The 16,670-nt window shown below is 44.0% G+C and overlaps 1 protein-coding gene across 1 annotated transcript in view; it reads right to left on the reverse strand.

Annotated features, from left to right (window-relative positions):
- Positions 1 to 16,670, reverse strand: part of CNGB1 (cyclic nucleotide gated channel subunit beta 1) — a 73,590-nt gene that overhangs the window by 22,043 nt on the left and 34,877 nt on the right. The window contains exons 8-16 of the mRNA XM_082233452.1: positions 16,200 to 16,281; positions 15,473 to 15,506; positions 15,244 to 15,370; positions 14,347 to 14,422; positions 13,827 to 13,863; positions 7,373 to 7,505; positions 3,813 to 3,897; positions 3,570 to 3,612; positions 243 to 399 (exon numbers count right to left, since the gene is read on the reverse strand). Coding sequence (XP_082089578.1) covers positions 243 to 399; positions 3,570 to 3,612; positions 3,813 to 3,897; positions 7,373 to 7,505; positions 13,827 to 13,863; positions 14,347 to 14,422; positions 15,244 to 15,370; positions 15,473 to 15,506; positions 16,200 to 16,281 — 774 coding nt within the window. The remainder of the gene's footprint in view (positions 1 to 242; positions 400 to 3,569; positions 3,613 to 3,812; positions 3,898 to 7,372; positions 7,506 to 13,826; positions 13,864 to 14,346; positions 14,423 to 15,243; positions 15,371 to 15,472; positions 15,507 to 16,199; positions 16,282 to 16,670) is intronic.

Genomic DNA, 16,670 nt, shown 5'->3' on the forward strand with positions numbered 1-16,670 from the left:
TATTGCCCTCTACACATTGCAGATTTACAACTCCCATCGGCCTCAGCCAGTGGGAAGATATTGGATCAGCTCTGACATAAACCTGTTGATGCACCCCAGCTGTGTACCCTAAGGTATGCAAATGATTATCTCAGGTTTCTATCCCAGTTACAGGTCAATGCTCCTCAATAAATCAACAATCTGCATGGATGCTAAATAACAGGTTTTTGGACTTTAGGTTCTAAAACATTATGGGTTCATACCTCTTGGGAGCCTTGGCTATAACCGGCACAGCGAGGGTTTGGGGTTTCTTTGGTGGTGAGGTCTGAGCACGGCCGGCAAATACTGGCAGCCCTGAAGAGCTATTCTTGGGATTCCTATTCTTGATGTTCACAGTGGGGTATCTCCCTGATGGCCGTCCTTTGGCAAGAAAATAAATGAAATGAGCCAGAAGAAAACAAGAAGACAGATAAAACCAGTGGATACATCACTAGCAGGGGCTCCTCATACCAAAATGTTCAAGATGTAGGTCCTTTACTGATCAAAAGACACCTGAAACTACAACCTCCTAATTCCCACCTGTATTTTCAGACACCTTCAGTAAACATAACCACCTCTTAAATGTCCTATCCCAGGTTTATACAGTTTCTTTTATATGCAATTCAAATTATACTATGGCCAAAGTATGTAATAAATGTTGTGGGTTTTTTAAAAATCAAAACAAAGTTTTTGTGTTATTATTTTTCATGAACCAAATATTTTAATTTTTAATACTTTCAACTGATTGTGTTGATTGTACACTGTTCTTGTATACTGATTGTAATTACATAGTATATAATTGGTTGAAATAAAATATAATTAATATTTGGAGTATAAATTCTAGTTATAATACCCTGATAAAGTAAATGTTTATATCATATTGTTGATTCTGTGTTATCATGTTAAACTGTGTCATAGATTCATATTGATACCCTTTTGTATTTAGATAACTATCTTGTAGAACTAACAGGAATAATTATCTGGAAGGTATAAATGCAATCAGATGTACAATTATTGCTATGAAAAGTTAGGCACATTATTCAAATATGACAGGTTGTTTCAAACACCAAGAGGTTTGATTATTGCTTCCTGTAGTGATAGGAAGCACATATTACTTTTCAGAGATAATAACTTATTGCAAACTCCAAGCAAGCTTTTATGCAATATTTTTAAATATACTGTGAATTATGATTTCTTCAAAATTAATTAACTTAGCTCCTTCAAAAAGCAGCACAGGGCTATTTGCAAAAGGGCTTTCAAACATCCCCCGCACTGTGCTTTGAAGTCCCAACAATGGGACTTCAAAGCACAGTGTCACCTGATGTCACTATGGCTTTAGGGGATTGACAGGTGGACAGCCCCATCCACTTACCTCTCAAAACTGCATTCACCATGCTATACATATTAATGCTCCTTGAATTCATTTGGGACTGTTTTCAATGTCAATGGAACAACTGCCCAGTTGTGTTTGGTTTACATTTGCTTTTTATTTTTTTAAATAAAAATATGTATTTTTAAATTGGGGGGCTCCAGAGTTGGCACATAAGCATCTGGCTTGCTGGGAAGAAATGGTCCTCTATCCCTACTCTAAAAGGTATACCCAAAAGGGACAGGTCTTGCCTGCCACCTTCAATAGAGCAATTTGTGAAGCAAGGCCATTTGCAACCTTCAGCACAGCAGAGCAACTCTTGGCCTTTTCTCTTTTGATGCAAAACTGCATCACAGCTACACGTCTGGAAGTTATGGCTACTGCATGTACATGTATTGAAGCAGACACAAGAGAGACACACACAGGCAGACGAAACGAAGGAAGCCTGACACACAAAGCTGCACGCACAAAGCCATGGCAAATGCTACGTTACCCTGGGTGTGAGAAGATGACCCTTCTTCCTTCAAAAAACTGGGGTTCGTCACACCAGCCTTTTGCTTTCTGGCGACAAGGACAGGGATGCGGGAGGAAGCGGCAGTGGTGGAGCGGTAGCTGGGGACGTTGGGCAGTTGCTCGGCTAGGCTGTGACGGGAGGGGGAGGAGCTAGGATGACTGAGTGGCTTGTCATGCACCAGGCGGGCTAACTCAACGTCGCGGTTTTGCTTGGACATGGTGGGGCTAGGCAGCTAGAGGCTCCAAGCAAGGGCCAAGGGGTTCTGAAGCTGCAACAAAGCAAACATAAAATCACATGAGAAAAATGGTGTTGCTCAGTTCCAAACCAGCCATTGTGTGTGTGTGTGTGTGTGTGTGTGTGTGTGTGTGTGTGTTACACAATCATCATTGACCACAGTATGATCTTCAAAGATACATGGTTGAAGGTCAGTTGGCTGAAATTCCGCAAGCTAAATTCATGCAAGGTGGAGAAAGTTTCCTAGCATGGAAAGAGCTTTTAAGGTTTCCACTTTGGTGGGGGGGGGGAGCAAGGACTGCTCGGCATGCTGGCTCTGGAAGGCTAGGGATGGTCACACAGGGGATGTTTGAGTATACTGGTTTTCATATACATTTGAAACCCTTGGAACTGAACCACTAGGTAAGATGTGATCTAAACCCTAGAAATTAATAAATGGTAAGATTTTGTTTATTTGGGATATGAAGGGTATATACAACCTGCAGAGGAATTCCTGGGCTAGGAAAATGACCTGGCCAAGCTAGGGTCATTAAGAAACAATAAAGTGCCATTGAGGACATTGGCAATGCAAGAGAACTGTCCTCCCCCCCCACAAAGGTATGAAAACAGACAGGAGATTTGGAAAATTGTCAGGGTAACTGGGCCTTGGATTCCAGCACTGCACAGTTCCTCTTGAGATGACCATGCTGTAACATCTGAACTCCATGCAGACTGAAGGTACAAATTTGTGGATAAATCTTATTTCTTAAAGCTACAGCAGCTTTCAACACATCTTCAATTCTCCAAAGGAGCACAGGCCCTGGTTGCGGGCCAAGACCCCTGGAATCCTGTGCACAGCTTGACAGGGATTGGGGTGGTCTGTAACAATATTGTATTTTTGAAGGCGTACAAACATGCAAATGGAGTCACTTCAGGGGCAAATTTTGATGTGGCGGTTGCACCACCACTCTTTCCCCAAAGAGCTTGTGCAGCTTCAAGCTGTTTTACAAACTCAGTCCCCTAAAATGTTCCTTATTGCCCTGTTGGACTTCTTGGTCTCTGTGACCAGCTTTGTAACAGCTGGAGATTTCATGACCATGATGCAACCTTTTTGGATTATAATTAATTCAACATTCACTTCTGTGTCTGCACACTCAAGACTCATAAGCTTGCAAAAAATGTCCAATACCAACCTTCATCAGCCCAGTGCCACCCAGATGTTTTGGACCACAAGTCCCATCATCCCTGGCCACTGGCCATACTGGCTGCAATTGACAGGAGTTGTAGCCCCAAACATCTGGAGGGCATCAGGCTGGTGAAGGCTGCTTTAGGCCAAACACTCTGTGTATGCTCATTGGAACAGAACAGGACAGGACAGCTCTTGCCTGCTCAGAGCTTTGTGTCTACATTGCAGGCCTGCACAGGATTGGACCAGGCACATTTTATATACGGTACCTTGAGGTGTAACTAAGGCTGCTTCAGTTTCTTCTTCTTCTACCTTAATTAAACAAAAACAAAAACCACATTATTCTGAAGAATATTTCCTGTTTTGAGAGCTCAGGTTCTGTCCTTAAACAGACTTTTGTTATGTTGTGACAGTGTGCCCCTTCCCTATTTTATAAAGCCATCTTATGAGGCCATTTTAGGGGACAAAAGACCGGGTATAAAATAGCTTTTATAAATAAATAACCAACCAACCTGTGGAAAAGGGCCTAAGTTGGCATCCAACCCCTTGACTTTGCCTGAAGCAGCTACCATGAAGGTGCAGCTATCAGAGACACCCCTATAAGGGACAAAAGAGAGACAGTCAGACAGCAATGATTAGCAAACCCTGAAGTCCCAGGGATCTTCTTGTCATATTGAAGCTAATGTGTGTTAGAAATGCTCTGAAAGAATAATGAGATTTACAGAGCGGCTTTCCATCTGAATATCGACTATATAGGCCCACAGCAAATGTGGACAGTGCCTGGTTCTTGGCATTCCTACTAACATGGATGACTCTCTCCCCCTCTCAGGCTACGTTCATACAATATACAGTACTTAAAGCACTATGTTACCACCTTAAACAATCATGGCTTCCCCCAAAGAATTCTGGGAAGTGTAGTTTGTTCAGGGTGCTTGGACTTGTTAGGAGGCCTGACTTCCCCTCACAGAGCTACAGTTCCCAGAGTTCTCTGGGTAGAGGGACTACCTATTAAACCACTCTGGGAACTGTTCTGTGAGGGGAATAGGAGCCTCAATACTATTTAAACTTGTAGCATGGGGCTTCAGATATATGGGTGTGAATGTGTTCCCCGGTCTCTGCCTGTCCCCCTCAACACTGTGTCACACACCAGCATGACAAAGAAACTGAACTCAAGACAAGCCTAGCAAAGCAGATCAAGCCTGGCCTCCGCCTCCTCCTTTGTCCACGATTGCACCCCCATCCTCTCTTCTATGTAAATGATTTGGTGCTGTTCATTCCTATGGGGAGAAAGAACAGCAAGAGGTTGTTTCTAACTAAGTTTTACTCAGAGTAGTCAACACATTCAAAAAATTAATGGAGCTAAGCCAGCCAGGTTTGTTCATTTCAATGGGTCTGCTCTGAGTAGAGATAGCTTTGGAAGCAGCCCATAGTAAGGTTACCAGATTTACCTACCCGGGGACAGTCCCCAGATTTTCAAATCAGTCCCCATACAAAATCCATTGAAGTTGAAAAGTGTCCCGGGATTCATTGAAAAAAATCTGGTAACCTTAGCCCATAGCATTTGTTGACACTGCTGTAGTGAGGGCAAAACCTGCCCACCCTCCATGGGCTGCAATGTGTCTCTGTCCACAGCATATACAGAGGCTCATTGCACAGACTCAGCATATGCAAGCTCTTTCTCAGCATCTCTCCACCCCTCACAAAGACAAGCACATTGTTAGTAAACAAAACAAGCACCCTACTGACTCCTTCAGCCAAAGCATCATTCCTTTCCACAGGGTCTGATTGCACCAACAAAACACATTATATTAAATTTGCTTAAACAAAACACTGAGGTTTACAGTTGCGTTCATTAAGGTACTATCCCTCATTCACCGTTTGCAATTCTTTCCTCCACAAGCATGTATAGAGGCATCTGCAACTCAATACAATACCTCATGCAACTGATGAAGTGGAATGTAGTGTACACTGAAAGCTTGTGACATAATAATTTCGTTGGCGTCTAAGGTGCCAAAAGATTCCTTGTTGGTTTTGCAACAAGAGGCAAACACAGCAACCTTTCTAAAAATATTTAACTTATTCCCTCATTTTTTTCCTCTGGACCCCTCAGAAATATTTTGCAAAAGAAAAAAACAAACCCCAAACTCACCTTTTCAAACCATGTTTCCCCTGAGCGTATAGCACATCAAGCCATGCTTATATTCAGCCCTGTGATGCTCTGCTAATCTTGAAAGCCTTCTCTTAATGAATGTATTTTTCAAATCATCGGCAACCGCTCCAAGATTGAGACTTTTGACTCTTTCCTGTGTCTGCTTTGCCTTCAGTTTAGATGCAGATCCTATTTCCTGTTAACTAGACTGAGCTGTCATAGCCCGCTCCCTAAGATATCCCCCCTCCCTGCTTCAACAGAGGAACATTGAGGGACCAAAGGGATGCTGTTGCTAGGAGAAGCTGAGCAGTTGCCAGGGAGGAAAACGGGTCACAGCCTGGTTACTAGGCACCACACATAATAGGCAAGCCCTTGAATGTACTTTGCTAATAGAAGCCTCCATCTGATGAGGCAGCACAGAAAAATAAGCCTTTCAAGTTTGTTGCAGATCTAAGGCTGCTTAAAGTCTAATTATTTTATTGTCCAGTCCACACATGATAAATCTAGCATTCATCATGAGACATATGGCAGTGTGGCATAGCAGCTAGAGTGTTGGGCTAGGACCGGGGAGACCAGGGTTCAAATCTCCACTCTGCCATGAAGCTCACTGCCAGTCAACCTACTCCACCTTACAGGGTTGCTGTGCAGAGGAAAGGATATAAATTTAATAAATAAAATGTATCCTTCTGTCAGAATTTGACCTTTTAATTTGATCACTGATAGTTGCCTTTTAGCAGAGTTCTGCTAAAGAAGGAAAAGCTACCTTCCTATCAATTATGCATCTGGTACAGCAGCTTTTCCTGCCTTTGGAAAAAAATATCTGGTCAATTTCATTGCTGACATGGGCTGTGTACACTCTGTACCTATAAAGCACATTCCAAGCACATTCTTTCCCTGAAATAATTCTGGGCATGGTAGCTTACCCCTCACAGAGCTACAATTCCCAGCAAGCTACAGTGCCCATAATTATTTGAGGGAAAGGATGTGCTTGGAATGGGCTTTAAAGCTATAATGTGTACGCAACCATGATCTCCGTGCTCAGGAACAGGCCAGAGTTTTGGGTTGCGAACTCTGAACACAGAGACAGGTTTTGATTGAGCGATCTGACCCCATCTGCATTACGTTATATGAGCATAAAGGGATGGATCAAGTGAATGAAAACCCTTGTGTTTATGTTTTAAGAGAGGGATTGAGGACATGCTGTCCTCCAGGTACTGTTGGACTCCAGCTCCCATCAACAGCAACCAACATGGCCAGTGGATAAGGGTGATGGGAGTTGTCCAACAACATCTGAGAGGAGACAGCAAAAGATGCTGTCCTGTCTCCAGCACTGAAGTATGAAGTACCGAAGCCTTGTTTCACTCTTGTGTAGGAAACAGGAGAGGCACCATTTTATCTTTTGCCTCAAGAAAATATACTGAACTGGTCCTATCTCTTTCCCTCATCGGTTACAGGGAGGGTCTCCACATTGAAAGAAATAGCAAAGCAGAGCTTTGAACATGCTGTCTTCTCCACAGAGCAATGTAGCAAATCACAGTTCAGAGACAGAGCAAACTGTGCCTTTATGTTTAGAGGAAGGGCAATGAAGAATCCATGGCCTTTGTTTGAATTCAGAACCTTTGTGGCAGAGAGAGGTCCTCTGAGTGCCTTAACATCTCTATTCTGTTACCAATGTTAACATGTCCGGGCAACCTCTGGTGTATGGCAACTCATGTCAGCAAATTCCCTTAAAATAGCTCAAAAACTTTTTTTGAGATTTTGCAAAAAAACAACAACCAAAAAACAGCTCAACAACTTTACCCCCAAAACAGCTCAACAACTTTTGTGTCCAGATTTTCACTTTTTGAAATATGGCAACCCTAATTACGAAGTTATACAGCAACAGATATTCTTCTTCCTAATTCCCCTGCTTTGGCTTCCTACCTCTGCTTTGGGGGGCTGGGAGGTGCCCCCACGGTCCACTCAGCTGTGCCACACCAACACATTGCTTCCTCCTGGATTTCATGGTCTTCCATCAAGAATTCCACATGGCTCTGTCTTGTGGGAAAGGTGCAGACTGAAATAAAAGGCATCAGGTTAAGGACCACTGGGCAAGAAGATCCATCTAATTATTTATAGGCACAGATGCTAAGTGACAAAGCCCAAATGGGATCACGTTGCTACTATTCATTGTGTCCCTCTTCAGCAGGCAGCGATTCTGTCCTCTTCAGACACAAAACTTCTCAAGTTGCTGGCTTGGTTCTGGCAAACGTCACCCCCAGATAATTTTAAGTTACCGCCTGTGCCCCAAGCAGGACTCCAAAGCCAGAAGGAAGTCAGCAGCTGGGTGGGTGGCAAAATTGGCAGGTACTGCGAAAAGTGAAGCACCTCTCCCTTCACCTATCTCTGGCAACGCCTCCTCCTGTGCATTCTCTCACGAAACATGAATTTGGGATGTGCATTTGCTGAGATATCAGGCAGTTCCACACACAGGGTGGCTTCAGTTTCTACATACTCAGCATTTGCTGAAACAACACGCAAGCTAAAATGCAAACTTTTCTGAATTTTGTAGGTATAGATCTCTAACCGAAAAAATCCATACAAAACTGGGTATCTCAGGGCAAAGTGTGCATAAAAACGTGTATATTTGTGAAAATAATGTAGCAGGGGAAACTGCTTGCAGAAATATTAAGCAAAATTGCCCACAGGAGTGTCAGTGGTGGCAGCTGGTGCCCTTTGGGACTGATAGGGTAGAAGGCAGGGAGACCAACAGTAGGTGGCGCCAGAGCCAGTGACAGACTGACCTACCGGTAATTCTAGTTTTGGCCTCCTCCTTCCTGCTGAGGTCTATAAAGGCAAAACTGAGATGAAAGAGGAGGGAGCTGATAGGCGGCAGCACCCCTTGGACCAGTTGCAAGTAAGAAGGTTGGCAAGTAGGGTCTGGCTGGGAGCAGAGTGATATTTGCCCTAATGGAGCAGCTTCCACTGAGGAAGGCATATAATATGAGAAATGCACTGATTAATTTTCATGATGACTTTAAAAACTAAACAAAAAATATAAACTGATGTGAAAATGTGGCAAACTGAATTTAAGACAGGAAAAATGAGAAACAGAAACTGGCAGATTAATCCATTCCTTGTTCCCCTTGAAGAGGAGGAATCTGGCATGTCGCTTACTGGGTCCCCAAGCAGGACAGTCAGATAAAGCCACGTGGGGAGATCAGAGAGTTTGTTTCTGCTCTGCTTTGGGTTGTAAAAGGAGGGATCCTGGGGTGGGGGTGGGCTATTCTTGTAATTTTAAGGTGGACTTACATTCCGGGAGAAAAGTGACTGTAGCACTAGTGAGACCCACATGCCACCAGACATCTTCATTTGCCCTGGGCTCTATAGGTAAAACAGGGCTGGCCATGTTCCCTTCTGGGGCCCACATGCCAATGGTGGACAAGAACAGAGGCAAAAGATGACACAGTAATGTGTGTAAATTTTGTCTTCGAATAGCAGTCTGGTTTCTACTCTCTTTCTGCACACACCTCTCAATCCTCCACACAGACAGGCAAGAGGCATGATTGTTGTTCAATGACATTTTGCAACCTGGTGAAAAACACACACATGGAGTCCTATGAACCGGATGAGAGAGGATTGGAGAGCACTTTTGGCCCCTGGACGTGAGGCTTCCTACCCCTCAAGCAAAGGAGATAAGCAGCAGCTCTTCCCACCAGATGGGGGCAAAGGGTCAGCAATTGCAACTAATCTCATTGTGAGAGAGGTCAGCAATTGCAACTAATCTCATTGTGAGGGACCATGAAGTTTACTGGGCCGTAGTGAGCCAGTTACTCCCTTGCAGCCTAACCCACTTATTGGGTTGTTGTGAGGAGGACAAAATGAACACAAGGGTAAACCATGTGCACTACTCTGAATGCCTTGAGGGATAATATATACTGTTGGGGGCGGTATTTTTTTTGTTTGTTTCCTGTTATGGTATGTATTTTTGTGTTTTTATATTGTAAACCACCTTGTGATCTTTGGATTAAGGGGGGGTATAAAAATTTAATAAATAATAATGATATCTTGTGTAGTTTCTAATAAGTTCAGAAGGACAATAGTGTTCACCTGTTGCTAGTCTGCAATTCATCTGGAATTCAGAAAGAGAAACCCGGTTGTTGTATACAAGTCAGTGATATGTACATCATGTGGGCTTGATGAACTGTCTTGAGTTCCTCATCTACAAAGGGAGCATTTTTCTGCTTTTAATTTGTGACAGATTGTTTGGATAGTCTAGTAGATAGCCCTGGGGAGGTCATGGTGCATGTTGAAACCATTGACATGTGTGGTCCTGAAAGTAAAATCTAGATCGCTAGGTAGGGGGCTGAAAGCTTAAACTTTCATGGTAGCTTTCTCTGTTCTATTGACCTCTTCATCAAAGTTCAGAGTACTGGTGAAAACTTCCATTAAGGCTGCTTCCTCCTGAGAAGCATCCAAACACTGATTGCGTCTCTGCTGTAAGCTCCAGGTGGGATTGCAATTGATTTTGAGGGATATTGCACTTTTTCTTATTGTAGGGCCAAGGGTATAAACACCTGTGGAGATTGTGCTGGGCTTCCTTTCTTAAAAACATCCAATTTTCTATGTATGTAAGAAAGAAAGAAAGAAAGAAAGAAAGAAAGAAAGAAAGAAAGAAAGAAAGAAAGAAAGAAAAGAGATGGAAGCAGCGTTGGGAAAAGGCTGATTGCAAATTGTTGTTTACATCATCCACTGGGCCCCAATAAAATATGACTTGAACAATCAATTTCACATGAAACACCCAGCATGAAAGCAGCCTTAGGAGATGGCTGGCCTCTCCTGCTTCTGTTTGATATTAATCTGATGGTTTTTGTGGTGTTTCTATTAACACTGTGTATAATAATTAAGATGTTATGGTTGGATTGTGTTTTAAATCATAGTTTTAGCTTTGTAAATTGACCAAAAGGTTGTCTAAAAAACCCCAAACTAGTAAAGCTATAATGTCCTGATAGAAGAAGAGACAGAAATACTTTGTCTACCTGAGAGAGCTACTCAAAGAAAAATAATATTGGGTGATGTCAGGGAACTGCCATCAGAGCCAGAGGGAGAGGGAGGAGTCCAGAGGGATTCCGGAGAGCGTCCCGGGAGGGAGAGAAGCAGCCCATCTTCTGGGGAAGGAAATCAGCGTAGCACCAGTGGAGAAGGGGGCAGATGGGGGAAATCGGCGAGGTGGCTCCATGACTCTTCGCCGGAGACCAGCGGGGAGAGCACTGGCCCTTCGCTGCCCACACCCTCCTTGCGCAGAAGGCTTCCGCGCAGGGAGAGTAGGCGGCGACTAGGCGTCAAAGAACTTTTATGCTGGAAGAAGTTCAAGAAATGCCCACTGACGGATTCTGCCAGCGATTGAGACAGCCACGGGTGAATGGCTGTCCGGACAGTGAGATTTCACCCAGATAACCCAGCCAGTGGTGGTGCCGATTTGCTCACGAGCAACCCCTAGAACCATTACAGGTGAGTTGTAGCTTTTCTCATTTCCCGGCTTTGCCATGCAATAAAAAACTATTTTCTGACTATTTTGGAGGAGAAACACTACTGGATAAGAAACAAAATGGATGAAGGACATGGGGAATACAAAATATCAAAAACAGTCCTCCCCAGTCCAAGTCTCTGACCTCCCAATGCCAAATCCAAAATGTGTTGCCATCCTTTACCTTTCTCATACCTTTGATTCAACCAGTCCTGCCTTCCCCAACCTGGTGCTTGGCCTACAACAGCCATCAGCCGCAGACAGTGTGCACACTGGTTGAGGCTGAAGGGCATTGTGGTCCAAAACATCTAGAGGGCACCAAGTTGGGGAAGGCAACATGGGAGCAGTTCTTGCTGACTAGTGAAGCCTATTTGGTTAAAATTCTACCATCAGGAATGTTGTCCTGGACCTGGAAACTAAGGATACTGTCAGGTCCCTCCCATAAAGCAAGCTTATTTTCTCCTGCTCCGGATGGTAGGACCCAAACCAATGAACTGAAGTTGCAAAAAAGGGGATTCCAACTAAACATCAGGAAGAACTTTCTGGCGGTAAGAGCTGTTTGACAGTGGAACAGACTCCCACAGAAGGTGGTGGACTCTCCTTCATTGGAAGTTTTTAAGCAAACATTGGATGGCCATCTGACATGGCTTTAGTTGAGATTGTGGCTTTGCAGGGGGTTGGATTAGATGAACCTCAGGATCCCTTCCAACCCTACAATTCTATGTTCCTATGATATTCACATAGGACATTGCTTTTTCTTTCATGACCAGCTAAGCAATAAGGCTACCTCCACCTCATGTTCAGATTGCTCTTTTAAAAGCTAGCCTTTATTTAATTTAGAAAAAATAAAATAAAACGTGCAAAGTCTTTTCTTCCTGATGCATTATGCACACTAATTCAGGTTGGTTTCATTTTTTGGAAAAGGAAGTCTTCAAATCTTCCGTGTCCCTTTGTTTCAGAGGCACTTAAGCCCCTTTGCTCCCTGAAACAAAAGGAGAAGAAGTTAAAGGAAAGAGTTTGGACTGGGGGTATGGAAGGGGTCTGATGTTTTCACAGGGAACATAAACCCATTTGAAATGCTGCAAAACAAAACAAAACAAAACAAAACAAAAACCCTCAGCTTCCCGCCCCCAAGAGCAATTCCAGTTCTTGGTGGGTTACCTGTACCCCTTCCCCAGGCTATGCTACACTCCCTTCCCAAGTGCTTTTCACTAACTTACTTGTTTCCTTGACCTGTGAAAAGGCCTCTTGTTTGCCTGTATCGAGGATGGAGAGATGGGGGGGGGGGGAGTAGAGAAACCTGACTTTCCCCCTAGTTTTGCCTTTGGCCTCATCCACCATTAGCATGTGGCCCCTGGAAGGTGGCCAACAAATATTGTGTCCCTTGGTTCCTAAACTCGAGAACAATTTATACATATATAGATATATGGTATTACCCTTCTCCATGCCCATAGAAATGCACTGGAGCTCAGCACCCAAGCCAGTGAGCAACATGCTAAAATCATATTAACAGGACGCTTGCTAAACAGCCACTGAAATTGGTTTGGATCCTCCAATCCCTGACCTGCGAAGCACAGAAGGCTTGTCATCCTGCAGAGGGCTGGAGAGGTAGTCTAACATTTGATTCAAGCCATACAATTGCATGCCCCCTTCCAACCTGGTCATAGAAATAAACTGGGAGAGGTGCTGAGCAAACAATTATCCACGGCAAACATCAAGAGCTGCAGTTATCAGCAGCATGAAAAGGCACCCACCCACTGCAAAGTCCCCAGGATGCTAACAGAACTTCCTCATACAAGGCACCATTCAGAAACATTCATTCAGCACTCACCAAATGTCATTACAGTAGCCTTCTTCAACCTGGTGTCCTCCAGTTGTTTTGAACTACAACTCCCATCACTCATTGAGGGTGTGGGGTGTAATCCACTGGGAGCAGTCAAATACAACATTCCTTGTTTTGCTAGAGTGGACAAGCAAGGGAATGTTTGGTCCAGCCAGTCGAAACTTCCTGTTCCTTCTGGGCTGGAGCATCCTTCCTTGCATGTGACTAGTGGGTGGGCGTGACCTTTCCAGACCTGGCAAAAGGCCATGGCATGCTGCCACCCTCTCTCTTTTCCATCTTCTTTTCATCCTGTGAACTTCCTGGAATGAACTGCTGGCTGCCAGCCAAGCAGTCCCTCAGGTCATCTCCCTTATTGGATAAACCTGTTTGTATAAGTTTGTAACTTTAAGCCTAAAGCCTGCCTTCAGGGATCACACTGTGCTCTGCCTGATTGTGAGTAAACTTTCTTTTTATTGCTTATGAATAAGACTGTGGTGTCTTTATTCTTTTAGGAGGGATTCAAGGGGTCTCAGCAGGAAAATATTAGAACACATTGCAATCTGGACAAGCCAGATTGAATTGCGTATTGTCTTAAACTCACACGAGTTTGCAGCTAGTTTTCTGCTGTGCAAGAGAAGGGGAAAGTAAACTCTGCTAAGTAAAAGAACTTGCTAGCGCAAGTTAAGAAGGATATTAATAAACAGTATATTCTCTCCTGCCACCCTGAATATTCCCACAGAGGGCATGGCTGTATGATGCTGGGTAGGATGGAAAGATGTGGCCCAAAACATCCAGAGGGAACCAGGTTGGCAAAGATCTGCCTCACACATAATAAGGGAGCATTCAAAGGAACTTCTCAACTTCATTCCCTCTGCTATCTGCAAAGGCAAGTTTAAATGCCCACCCCAAGCTATGTTAAGGTACATCATAAATGAAGCTGCTTGGATCTGAGGGGTAGAAGCCCACCTGTGACCAACCCTCTGAGAAGAAATGGCTAAGAAAAGCTGCCTCCTGAACAGCATCATGGGAAATGACTCATTATGACTTACTTGCTTGTCCTGGGCCCAGGTCTGCAGCTTCTGTGCTCTATTGGGGAGAGAAAACAAAGTGTGACGTCAAGGGGCAGGTTCTGCTCTCTCGTATCTGCCTGCTCCATCAGCTCCTAAAAGAGGTTCAAAACCATCCTCTCTCAAGTGTGGTGTAGTGTGTCAGACTACAACCTTGAGAGACCAGGGCTGAAAGCTCCACTCAGTTGTAAAGCTCACTGGGTGACCTTGGGGCAGTCACCACCTCTCAGCATAATCTACCTCACAAGTGATTAAGAGGGTAAAATTGGGAGGGGCACAACCCATTACCCCCTAAATCATCTCTATAAAAAAGTCATCCTAAATTAATGTAATCTCCAAAATTGATATCCTGCTCAGTAACTCAGATCACCGTTGAATTTAATTCCACCCCCATTTCATTTTACCTACCCAGAATGATTTGGGACACAGCACTGGAGCAGCAAAAGAAGAAACTGGTCCACCACAGAACATTAAAAAGGGTACCCAATAGACCCTTCCTCACCTGTCTATCTTCCTTTCCTTTGGTCACAGGCTGTGGCATCACTTTCTCCAGTCCTTGAACAAACCAGTCAATAACACTGTTGGTCAGAAGAAGATCCTTATTAGAACCACACTCAAAATTTGTGGGGGGACCAACAGCTCTCTGAAGAGCCCTTGCAACAGACCCAACACCTCTGAGGAATGTGTCATCTGACACTCAGCCAGTAGGATCCACATCCAAGTCCAGAATCTCAGGGCCTCAGTCATGAAGTCTTCTCTTCTTCAGTGAGGTGACCCGACAAAGCCGAAACGTAAGATCATAAGATGAGTCTGCTGGATGAGACCAATGACCCATCTAGTCCAGCATCCTGATCTCACAGTGGTCCATCAGATGCCTGTAAGAAGCCCTCAAGCAGGACATGAACACACAGGCACTCTCCTGGGTTTCCAGCAACTGGTATTCAGAAAGATATACTGTCTCTGACAGTAAATAAGTAGCTTTATCCTCCATGAATTTAAAGCCATCCAAACTGGTGGCCATCACTGCCCCCTGTGGAAGTGAGTTCCATAGTTTAACTGTGTGGTGTGTGAAGAAGCACTTTCTTTTATCTGCCCTGAATTTTCAAACATTCAGCTTCACATAATTCTAGAGTTATGAGAGAAGGAGGAAAACTTCCCTCTATCCGCTTTCTCCAGGTCGTACATCATTTTCTAAACTTCTACCATGTCACCTCTTCCTCTAAACTAAAATGCCCCAAACACTGCAACTTTTCTTCATAGGGGAGTTGCTCCATCCTCTTTGATTATTTTGGTTGCCTTTTCCAACTCTACAATACCTGGTTGCTGTTCTCCAGTGCCGTGCAAAGCATTTAGAAGCACCTGAATTGCTGGATCCAGCAAGGCTGCTCTGCACACTGACCTGGTCCCATCACCGCCAAGTGTTCGAGGAAAGAGAGAGAGGCTCCGAGTGGACAGGCTGTCAGTCGAGGCCCGGTGCTTCGTCCCTGGTTCACTGAGAGGGCTGGCAGGTAAACTCCCTTTCTGTGCTGTGAGGGGGTGGGAGGGGGAGAGTTGGAGAATGAAGTTTGCATCCTTCCTGCAAGAGCCTGCAGCCAAATCACTAGGGCACCCCAAGGCCAGTCACTCACCCCGGTGTGCAGCTTGGTCTCCTGGGGTCCCTACCTGGTAGCACAAATGGAGAGAAAGCAAAAAGAGGAACCTGTATTATGAATGCCAGCTCTGCTCCCTCACAGGCTTTTGCAAAGGAGTAGAAAAAGGCAGCAAGTGGCAGGTAAGGAGGAGCCTGCAGTTCAGAGAAAAGCATCCTTCATCCAAAGATCACAGGGCAGTTCACAACGTAAAAAGATAAAATGAGAACTCCAAATACATAAAACAAAAACAAGCCAATAGCCACCTTCCCACAAAAACATTTGGAAGTCCATTGATTGTTTATCAGGCAAAAACCTTGTTACTGAGAAATGTTTTTGCCTGGCATCTAAAGATATGTAATGAAGGTACTAGGAGAGCCTCCCTATAAAATTTAAAACCTATAGGTATAAATTCAAACGAATGAATGAATTCTACAGCATTTGGGAGCTTCTGCAACAATTCAGCCCAGCTTAATTATTTTGTGGAGCCCAAGCAACTGAAAGCAAACTTCATTATATTCTTTAAAACAAAACAAAAAACCCACTCTCTCACACACACCAACCAGAGGAAGAGTTTTGTGTACGCCAAATTCTCACACACCACCTTGTGAGCCTTGGGTGGTCCCAGCAAAGTATTATTTTGCAGCCTCCATGAATTTTGTTTAAATGAAATAACACTTGCCTTTTATTTGTTTTCCTATTGGTTCTCTGCCTTGTCTGCACTTACCTCCGTCTTTTTCATGTTTTCAGGTTGAGGCATCATTTTCCCAAATCCTTCCCAAATCCAAGTGATCACTTTTTTCCCACCACTTCAAAGAAAGAGATAAAGAGAAAAGGAACACATTATTACGATTGTTCATCTTACTAGTCCACAATAAAACTATCATCACAGCTACAGCAAGACACATTTAGAGAGAGTGTGTTTTTGTGTGTGTCCACATTATAGAACTAAAAGGAATACACAAAGAAGATTCCCCCCTGTGGTTCCCTTCATCCTGTTTCTGTGGGAAATTGCAGTCAAACATTGCACAAGTGCTAGTTAGTACATAGATTAAGATCATAGAGCATTTCTGTGCATTCCCAGCAAAGTGGCGGCATAGCTAAAGGTGCATAAACGGCGCTCCAAACTGCTCCTTCAGGGAGGGGTTCCTACTAAGAAGCTTCATCTTCAGACTCTCCACCTTGAAATTTCTACTTC

Source organism: Podarcis vaucheri (genome assembly GCF_965113315.1).
Source record: "Podarcis vaucheri genome assembly, chromosome: 7".
In the NCBI taxonomy this organism is placed as follows: Eukaryota; Metazoa; Chordata; class Lepidosauria; order Squamata; family Lacertidae; genus Podarcis; species Podarcis vaucheri.